At 44.2% G+C, this 10,861-nt stretch overlaps 1 protein-coding gene and 1 long non-coding RNA gene across 2 annotated transcripts; one reads left to right on the top strand and one right to left on the bottom strand.

Annotated features, from left to right (window-relative positions):
- The first annotated feature begins 243 nt into the window (after positions 1-243).
- LOC145655932 (uncharacterized) lies at positions 244-1,976 on the top strand. Its single transcript, XR_014121758.1, has 3 exons — positions 244-316; positions 393-531; positions 1,398-1,976. It is a non-coding gene; the product is annotated as an uncharacterized LOC145655932 (long non-coding RNA).
- Positions 1,977-3,314: 1,338 nt separating this feature from the next.
- On the bottom strand, positions 3,315-10,509 carry LOC145655919 (homeodomain-interacting protein kinase 1-like). Its single transcript, XM_081709383.1, has 10 exons — positions 10,392-10,509; positions 7,020-7,492; positions 6,316-6,689; positions 5,534-5,657; positions 4,988-5,107; positions 4,782-4,868; positions 4,300-4,481; positions 3,924-4,154; positions 3,541-3,667; positions 3,315-3,413 (listed from the first exon to the last, which is right to left on the bottom strand). The coding sequence occupies exons 1-10, from the start codon at positions 10,507-10,509 to the stop codon at positions 3,315-3,317; spliced, it is 1,935 nt and encodes a 644-aa protein (XP_081565509.1).
- Positions 10,510-10,861: the final 352 nt, after the last annotated feature.

The following is a 10,861-nucleotide window of genomic DNA, read 5'->3' as shown; positions in this document are numbered from 1 at the left end:
AAATGCTCACAAGTTCAGCTTGTATTCATCACATAGCTTTCAAATCTCAGAGTGTGTGTGAATTTGGGAAAACATAACAGGGGAGAGGAGAGAGAGAGACCAAAAAGAAGAGAGATGCAAGCTGAGAGAGACACAGAGACAGAATGAGAGAGAATGAAAGAGGCCTGTTAATACAGAGATGGCGTTCGATCCGTGATGCGTTTTCAGTTAATCATATGAAAAAAAAGGTGTATTTGTTTGTTGCAGGAATGTGCACCCACTGGCACCTACAGACTCCAGGCGGTGGTTTCTCATTTAGGTGACAGCATGGACCATGGTGAGTAATCTGACATTATTTATACACGTGCAGTGGAAACTATTAAATGACTAAGGACCACCGACTACTCCGACAGGCCACTATATCAGTGACACAGCTGAGGGAGAAGGACAGAGCTGGTTGTCATTCAGTGACTTAAAAGTATCAAGAAGCACTGAGCCAGCCATCCTGAAGAGCAGGACAAAAACAGCCTACCTGATTTTCTACGTGCACAGGTAGAATCTCACCTTTCAGACTTGGGAATGTAGGTACCTCAGTCTAGGAGCACTCTAACAGAAACAAGTTTTACAAGCTTATATATGTAGGGAGTAAATTAGCCTTTACTGTGCCCTGGGACTGCAGGTCTCTTGTGCATGACAGGTGAGTGAGGCCTACTCCCAGCACCGGTTGGCAGGTGCTAACCTTCTTTCTCAGTCCTTTCACCCTTCCCTCTCTGTAAAAGAATTAAAAAAAAAAAAACCCATTAAAATGAGCCATTTTTTATTCTCCACAAAATAGTAAATGCCCCCTCTGGCGTTCTTGTTAAAACACTTTTTCCATATTTTTATGCCATAGATTTATAACATGAATAATACTATACTTGTCAAGTCAACATATTTAGATGAGGTGTCCTAGTGTCAGTTATTGTCTTCTAATCGCTATTGGAGATGTACAAGTCCCCATTCTTTATCCCCAACATTGTTCATACTAAAAGATTAATTTCTTTTCCAAGTAGCACATGGCAGGGATTAAACACCTATTTACATGGACGTCACTTCCATCGCCACATATGAGAACACTACCAGGGTGCTTCACTGACAGAGGAAGAGCTTCAGTCCTTTTTGAGAAATAACCAACTTGTATTTTAATTTGCAGATGTTAGGAGTGAACCAGCATCTGTCTATAGTTCTTTTAATTGTGAGCACACATATTTAAACCCTTGTTTTGTTGTTGCTTGTCAGTGTTTGACCCCATGTATGCTGCTTTGCTGTGTTTTAAGACTGCCTGTTATGTTCTAAGTAGTGTTAATGCTTAATGTTCTTCGTGTTTGGTTTTGTCTTGTTCTGTATGATAATAAACGTCTGTGGCATCTGAACCGCAGCTCATCTTTGCATCCGGCTTCACGTCACAGGAACACCGACCGTTGAAGGTTGCCTCGAGCCAAGGGAAAGAAGAAAAAGGGGAAGAAGCAGTGTAGCTGCTTCTACCCAACCCATGCAGGAGAATCCTCCATGCTTGTGGGAACACTCCCTGTCATCACATCGGGGGAGAGTATCTCTGGAGGATTTTGGGGGGGCCCTGGTGGTGGTCCAGGATCAGATGCTGCAGAGTCCTGCCTACCTTCACTGGATTACCGGGACCCGTACGATTACGACTACCAATATCCAGGGTCTGACTCTGCAGGGTCCTACTCTCCCCCCACGGACTACCAGGAGGACTATGAGGATTACAGCAGGAGTGAGGAGTATGTTGACGTCGGCCTCAGGTCGGACACCGAATCCGACCGCTCTGAGGATCCATCAGTGGAGGTGGAGGAGGCCCGCCATGAGGATCCTTCCTGTGGTTTATAGACCGGGTCAGAGGACTCTGAAAGCAACGAGCCTCCGATGTTAGTGCTTAATGTTCTTCGTGTTTGGTTTCATTTTGTTTTGTGTGTTAATAAACATCTGTCTCATGTGAACCACGGCTCGTCTTTGCATCCTGCCTTGTCTCCCACGTCACAGAACAGCAATTCATCTACACTTCTCACAGATAAAACTATCGCTAACGGCGAAGAATAAACATGTTGCAAAAAAGCAGTAAGAGCTAGTATGCAGAAACAGTGGTGTTAGCGTGAAACAGTTTCAAAAACAGGAGTCTCCTTATGAAGGAAGGAGGTCCTTATGAACCTCTGTATTTTGACAGCAAGTATTGACCATGTGCCATTAAAACCATGCCAGGTATGGTATTAATCCACAAAATAGCACATCAAATCTAATTATTTGGCTAGTACAGGGTTATGCAATATTCCCTCAACTCAGCAAAATGCAACAGCTTGAATTACTTAACTGATTAATAATAATAAAAAATCTTTCCTGACTATAAAAATATAGCTGACCCATTCGAAAGATTAAACATCCAGTGAGTGTGTATCCTGGCATGTTAAGGTAAAAGGCATCTCCGACTGGAATACATTTAAGCGGTTTCGGGCGCCATCTGGTGGCGACTTGGAGTCCTTATCACGCTCTCATTTCTTTTGTATGGCGGGACAAGTGTTTTGTTATCCTACCTATCGAACAGTTCTACCTAGATTTAATGCACTTATGTACATTAGCATTAGTCCAGGCTTCTGGTGTTTATTTTGGATGCATATATTATAATTAGGCTACTGTGGACATTTGTATTTTGTATAGCTACAGCACCTGTACTTCACACACGTGTAGTAATCGGATCTAGAAAGTTGCCAGCCCTATTAAAATATTAGATTTATAGTATAATAGTTTCATTAAACAGACAACGCGTTAATCACAATAATTTGCATGATGATTAATCTTGAACCAAAAATCTCGCCGGGAGCTGTAGTTCTCTTTCCAGACACACACCTTGATCATTTCTTATTGATAGCCACTGACTATAGGATCAATAGAATAGTACAACCAAATAACCTTTAATGTTTTGCTTTACTGTAATACAATTTAGAATTGCGATGTTACCCTTTTAAGAAGAACTGAACACATTGTGACAAGAGCAACTAGATGAAGCTTTATTGACATGCTGGTCAAGGACTCACATCCAATATGTTTAAAATACATTAATTGAGGCCAAGTGCAGCATAAAAAAATATTTTAACTTCACACAGAACCAAAACCATCAACATCAAAATATAAATGTATAAAAATATGGGTATTGTTAAAAAAAATGTTAAAAATGGGGCCTCCCACAGAAAGGCATGGCACAGTCAGCGACTTCAATTCAAAGTTTTTTATTCAAAGTAAAAAAAAACAAAAACAAAAAAACACTTGGGCAGGTTGGTGGCGCTCTACACGAACTTGGACAGACGCTTGGGGCTGAGCGGGATGTATGTGGACATGTCGGAGTGCTGCGCCGTCACCCAGCTCATGACGTTCGCCCGCCGCAGCTGGGAGTTGGGGCCAAGGAAGGGAAGGAAGGGTTAAACAACAAGATGAGTGACAGCAAGGAAAGTGTTAGGAAGGATTTCATAATGGCTTTAAAAAGACGAGGCGAGGGCACCTGGTGGGCTGGACTTTGGTGTCATCTTCGTCCTCCGAGTCGCTGGAGATGATGATGACGCTCATAGCTGGGCTGGGCGTGTCAGAGATGATAATGGGCTCCGATGCGTCGCCCATGCCATGCACGGGGGAGGACACAGGTCTGGCACAGGGTCAGAGGAGCACGTCAACACTCTCAACACACACTGCACACTCGAGTGAACACACACAACCTATCACCAAAGTGTGATGGCACAGAGCCATCCAGCACTTGTTACAACAGTTGTACCCACAATGCAGACCCACACACTAGACCAGTAGGTCTCGAGTCCTGTTCTAGGGTTCCCTTGCACTGAATTAGTGTGGAGTTTTAGCGTTAATGCCAGCCATTATAAAGTGCAATAAGAAGCAGGGAGTACCTAGCCCGGCTCTCTGCTTGGCGATCTTTTGACCTCTTGAACCCGCCCTGCTGTGCCGGTTGTCCCACCTGGCTGTGCTGGGCGAGCCAGCTGCTGAAGGTGTCATTGAGGTTGGCAGCTGTGCTGGCCCCGCCCCCCGCCCCACCCCCACTGCCAAAGAGGCTCTTGCTGCCATCACACCCTGTGCACTGCCGATTGCAGATCTCCATTTTCTGGAAGCAAGATTTCACACTGCAGCGAGAGAGAGAGAGAGAGAGAGAGACACGGGCGGGGGGCAAGTTACAGTACTACCATTTGGATTTGTAAATTAAGATGGTGTTCCTTAATTTTTTTTAAAAACTGTGACATGTAGATTGGAAGGCCTGGAACAACTCACTGGGCACTTTGAGGGAACTGGAGGAGGTGGCTCATGGTGACAAACGGGTGCTTCAGGGCCTTCATCGGCGTGATCCGTTTGTCAGCGTCCAGCGTGAGCATCTTGTTCAGCAGGTCGATGAACTCCCGCCGGTCTGCCTTCTCCGCCGAGACGTCTGCGCCTTCCAGACTGGTCGCATTGACCTGCGTGAGAGACCCAGGGGTGAGTCATATTAAACACCAGCAGAGGGCACCGATCCACCTAAGACGCAGCAAGTTCTGCAGCAAGTTACTATGCATTGCTCTGCCTTTCGTAGATGCCGTTCTCCAGAGCGATTCATGTGCGTTCCTCATTATAACGGCACGAACGCTCGACCTTTGAGCTAGCACCTTGCTCAACCTGCTCTACAACGTGAGCCGTGGAAGCTGTTTCTCACGTTCTTCAAATTCACATCACAACAGTAAAGCAATGCGTACAGTTATGCGCACAAAAGCCAAAATAACCTGCATCATGTCGTCAAGACAGGTGAAAATGTACTTCCGTGTCTCTTTGGACTTGATGCCATGCTCTGCCTCATGCTCTGAAGGCGTCTAGAAAAAGGAAAGAAAAAAATCAACCATTCAGCTCCACCATAAAGTTACATGACATCATTAAGTTACATCCCTTATGAAACAAACACATGGTATTTGGCATTTAAAGACTGGCAAACCTTGAGTCTCCACAGGGGGCAGCTGGAGTCAGGGCTCCTGTGGAAATAATAGTTGCTCTTGGTCCCTGCGCTCAGCAGGTACTCTGCTGGTAGGCCCTGCGTCTGGGAGATGTAACGGATCTGCAGAGACACCACACGGCAAGAGGATTACGACTTTATTTTGTGTTCATCCTTCCATTTTCAAAATGCATGTATAAAAAAAAAAGAAAAGAAAAACAGGCCATAGAAACTCTTATTTATATTATTCCTAAAAATGAGCTAGCCAAAGCAGTAGCTAAAAGCTCAAACCATACATTCACTCTCTTCCTTGCTAGCCATTATGGACTCCCTAACAAACTGCATAGTTAGAAGAACGGCCATTTCCATTAGCAACACTACGCCACTCTTTTCACAAACAAGATTTACGTCTTCATCACACAGTGAGAAAAGTGTGAAAAGAAAGTGAAAGAACCGACCCCAAATCAGCGAAATTCTACAGAGCTCCGTGAATCCAAGCCCAAGATGCGTGAAAAAGACTAGGCACAGCTCAAAGGCCCGTGTGCTTACCTGATCATATTCAGAGGCTCCCGGATACAGGGGGGAGCCCAGAAACAGCTCGGCGATGACACAGCCCAGCGACCACATATCCACGGCCTCGCAGAAAGGGAGACCCAGGATGATCTCAGGTGACCTAGACCAAAAACACAGATATCGCCATCATGAAATCAGTCTCGGCTGATTCCGTAGTTTGTGGTGATTCGGCGGCAATTGCTTTAACACAAACGGTGCTGAATTCATTCATGAAAATGTAAAAGGTTTAAATAGTATTTTGTTGATGAGTCCAGGTTTTTTTTCCCCCCTACACACCACTTTACATTACACACCCACTATTCTAACATGGAACTATATGCAAAAATGCACTGACACTACAATGATGTTCTGTTTTCCATTAAGTAAATACAGAGTATCAGTGCAGTTAAACACTGTTACTCGGTAAACAACACGGTTAATTAACGGTATAGCTACAATGCAACAGCAGTTTTGTACAGACATGACCAATACTAATATTACCAAAGCCTGCAACTCGGAGCATCTTAACTAATCTCAGACATTGAAGAGGGTTCATCAGGTATTTTGCTAAATAACAGCACTCACATGAATCACTAAAATTAAACCACTTATAAATCAAATATGAATCAGTCGTGCTCCAGTTAACTGTAATGCTTATCACGATTTTAATGTGTAGCAGGGTCATCGCAACTGCCAAAATGTGCAGCTCTACTCTAAAGCACACTCGAGTGCAACAAGTGCACACTTATTTCTAACACGCCTCAGCACGTGTCCCTCACCGGTAGTATCTGGTCTGCAGGTAGCTGGAGCACACGGCCTCGGAGACGTGGCTAGCCGAGCCGAAGTCGATGACTTTGACCCTGTACGGCTGCCTGACGGGGTCCACCAGCATGATGTTTTCGGGCTTGAGGTCGGTGTGGATCAGGCCCAGGCTCTTCAGCTTCATGAGCGCTTTGGCGACCTGCTGCAGCACGGGCCGGACGCACTTCAACAGAAGCGGGCTGAACATGCTGTCCTTCAGGAAGTCGTAGAGGCTCTGCCCCAGCATCTCGAACACCAGGCACATGTGCTTCTTGTGCTGGAAGCACTCATACGCACGCACGAAGTTGAACTCGTCTGCGTTCTCCCTGCTCAGCCGTCTCAGGATGCTCACCTGAGGAGGAGCAAATGAGGAAAGACAGATTTAATTTTTCTGCACTTTTTTTTTTAATACATATCCAAACAGGTATGGCTTATGCAATTGTAGCTAAGCCTTCTTTTTATAGTAAGCTTCAAGCTGTCGATGTGTTATCTGAACTAGTTCCTACTGATGCTTTGAAAATTAGAACTAGTGTGCTGATACCAAACACAAGTGTTTTTGTGCTACCCTGACTGTATACAGATTCCACAGTGTGAGTTAGCACATCTGATACCAACAAACAGAATCGGGGCTACAGCTGATTCCATATCAAAAGCTCCAAAAAAGCAGGCAAAACTTTCCCACCTCGATCTGACCCTGTCGAGCAAAGAATGGATGGTTTTTCAGGATCTTGATGGCAACCATTTCATTGGTGTCCTTCTTGGAGCATTTGGCCACCTGGCCAAAACTTCCACAACCAAGGTAGTGCAGAACCTCGTAGCTGTTGGAGGCAGAGCAGAGGATTTCATTCTGCACCAGCTGGTATTCGCAATCACTTATCGATTTGCTGCTATCTGCGGTACAACCGGAGTACGCAATGGACTGGGTGGAAGAGGTGGTTGTTCCGCTCCTGGCCACGCGCTTGGACAACGAAGGAGTGTAGAGATCCTCCAGGATCTGTACGCTGTCGCTGCTGTGTTCCCCTTCTCTCTTCCTCTTCAGGCTGCACCGCTTCTGACGGGCGACTTCTCCCCGCTGGCTGGACGACGACGCAGCCTTGTCTGAGGCTCCAGAGGGGGAAAAGACCAGGGCAGGTACGCCATCGGTTGAACTGAACCCTGGATCCGAGGGCCAGGGCGTCCCCGGCCGAATCCGAGGACCAGGACTCCGCAGGTAGTAATTGCTCTCGAATTTTACTTTCTTGGCGATCCCACTGGAGGAATCTGAAGGGGAAGAGAATATTCCTTTAGGGAAAGATGAAAACAGGGCCACTAACCAAAGGAATGCTATGCAGATCTAGTTAGGGGCTATATTCAAAATTAAAACTAAAACAGCAGATTTAAAAAAAAACAACAACAACAACAAAACACGATCTATGATTTAGCTAACGCTAGCTAGCTAACGCTAACGCTAACCGCTAGTTAACTTCATAACTTACCCTCAGTGTTGATTATTTTCCCACCTTTAACCTTACGGAAAGAAGGCTCAAGAAAACCGAACGGATATAATTCATGATCATCCATGTTGTTCTGTGGTTCTTAATTTAAAGAATTGAAATTATTAGCACTATATCGACCGGAGTGAGAAGATTTCCACCAAATATCAATTCGCTACTCTACGGACTCTTCGTTCCATGGCAACAAGGTGACATGGACAGGTGTAACGTCATAAAATGGAATTTCAAGTGCACGTATTGAACCTCGCCAGTAGACAAGATAAAAGCTCACATTTATTTTACTCTTTGTCCAGACATAATCAAAACTAGTGTCTGCTTGTCCGCCTGCTGCACCTACGGGCCCAAACTGGCAGGCTCATATAAATCACTTGATAACATCGAATATTCTTAAAGTACTAAATTTATCAACATCACATTTCTTAGGACTAATACATGTAACTGCTTACCGATTTCAGCCGTCTACATGCATCCGTTCTCCAGAATCCCACGCTAAATATTTCGTGCTTTGCTGGTAAATTTCCACAACAATCGTGCCTGTCCTTTTAAATGGCCTTTTAAAACATGCTTCCAGTATAAGATGACCAGATTTTGTCAAAGAAAATTCAATTACATAAAACGTGGGGTGGGTGACTATTATTTACTACATATGTTTCCTGGGCAAGTGGTGTGAAAGGCAGCTGTTTCAACAAATGGAGGAGGTTTAGATGAAAACGTAGACCCTTCTCTTGTCTTATTTAGCTCTCCCTTTAACCGTTTAAAGGTCCGCGTGCTGTCAATCAGCTTCCCATTTATTATAAGAATGATTTGAACGCCAATACTTTTGGACATCATGGAAAGGAAGAGGCTTATTTGAGCTGAAGTTTATGTGGAGTTGTTTGGGAGCTTCTAGCATGGACTAGCTACAATGTATAAAGTATACTATTTCTTTACAGTATTATGGTATAGATTCTGTGGATTCCATATATACATTAAATGTAAAATGTTGCCCAGTTATGTCAGAAATAGCAAACAAAAACCACAGGCTCCAAGTTACTGAAAGAGAAATATTAAATGAGGTCCTGGTAGAGCATACGTGCAGGTTTGTCAGACATGTTCATGAGGAGTTTAACTGAAGCAAAATCCTCATCACACACCCAAGGAGTCAAAGCCTGCAAAATCCCCAAGTAGCAAGACTGCATCCAGGTAGCACTTGCTGATGGAAAGCAAAAAATAGTGCTGTATCCTGCTCTGTGCCTCATCCACTGTACCAGTCTCTTAGTATTGGACTTAGTGTGGTTAATCAATCTTTGACTGTGCTGATTACATTTATGTCATTTAGCTGACACTTTTATTCAAAGCGACAATTATGACTGAGTACGATTTGAGCAATTGAGGGTTAAGGGTTTTGCGCGGGGGCCCAACAGTGGCAACGTGGCAGTGAACCAGCAATCTTCCGAGAACAAGTCAAGTACCTTAACCGTTGAACTACCACTGCCTGTGTTTATATATTGTACTATTTAAAGATTTTGCAGTTACTTGGATTTTGTCAATATAGCAACATGCCCTCAGTCCAGCAGAACAGGAAATCTGAAACCTGATAAATTACCTGTTTCAATTTTTGTTTTCTATTTTAAACACACACAATCCCAAAAAGATTTCTCTGTAGTAATACAGTTCACTACTATAGTTATAGAATTAGCTCCAATTACCCCACAATATCCCTTTAAATTAAGCCAAAATTCAAAGTCTGAGGTGAAGATCCTATAAAGGTTACATAAGAGCTTGATGTTACATGTGTTTTGAACAAATACTGCCACTAAGTGCCAAAGAACTATTTTTTATAGTTACACCTCCCATGGAATTCAAAATACAACAATCAACTTGTTAAACACATTAATCACACATTGCATTTGAGATACATTTAATACAGTTTGTTAGTCTGTTTGTAAAAAACACTATTTTTTTTTAAAAATGAAGGCATTAAAACAAACAATAAGCCCAGAAACTACAATAATCAAGTTCAATAATCGAGCTGATGTTCAATGTCCGAATCCCTCATGTCTCTCCGTGTTCCTCTTCCTCTCACAGGTAAGGATACAGGCTTTCCTCTGGCCGAGCGAGTAGGCCACGGGCCAATGGTAGGGCTGGTCAGGGAGCTGGTGACGAAGGGAGCTGCTTCCTGATCTATCGTGGGATGACATCACAGACTGCTGGACCTGTAGGAGGAGCCAAAAAAAAAAAAGGGCACCAAGATATCGATAGGTATGTCAATATTCCCAGGCCCCAGCTAAACTACTGCCCAACATTGGAAACCTATTATAGCGTGTAATTATTATGAACCTATTATAGCGTCTAGATTCCACTATTACTGCCTCGTAGTAGCAGGGCTCTGCTGTACTATAAATGTGTTTCTGTCTTCTACTAAAAGTCTCTTTTGGCAGTGTAATTTATTTTGGTCAAATGGCTGCATGACCGTTTTCAAAACAAATTTATAGAGGTGTTGGTGAGGTGATCCTTCCTGAGTTCCCCGGCCAGCAGAGCATGAATGACCTGAGTGGGCGAGCAGCTCTGCACCATGGCACCGAGCGCAAGGTCCTTGTCCTCCCTGATGAAGAGGTTGCTTTCGCCCGCCTTGTGCGGCAGCATGCAGGCAACCAACTCCGCCTTGGCGTCCATGGCCCTCCACAGGTCGGTGGACATGTGTGCCAGTGTTGTCATGGAAGCACGCGACACCATGGAGCTCAGATTCTTCAACTGAGACAGTGGACATGGGGCTCAGGTGTTCAGGCACTCCATGGGGATGTGCCTGTTTAAACACGCCGATCGGACTCATCCGATATGTGGCAGATTTACTTGGTGTGTCAGAGAAGGAAAAGCATCAGTTTGTACTACCTACCATGTTTAAGGACAAGATATTCCTCGCTAGAACATTCCAAATTGACTCTTCATCAGGTTAGAACCATTTTGGTCACAAAACAGAGCAATTCCAGCTCGGACAGCAAAATGCGAAGATCCTTTTTGGGCCATTGTTTATATGATTTGATTAGAGAAT

Source organism: Electrophorus electricus, unplaced genomic scaffold (genome assembly GCF_041902795.1).
Source record: "Electrophorus electricus isolate QZ-2024a unplaced genomic scaffold, ASM4190279v1 Scaffold40, whole genome shotgun sequence".
NCBI classification, from domain to species: Eukaryota; Metazoa; Chordata; class Actinopteri; order Gymnotiformes; family Gymnotidae; genus Electrophorus; species Electrophorus electricus.
Note: the sequence above shows the minus strand (reverse complement) of the source record. Positions and strands in the feature narration are given on the sequence as shown.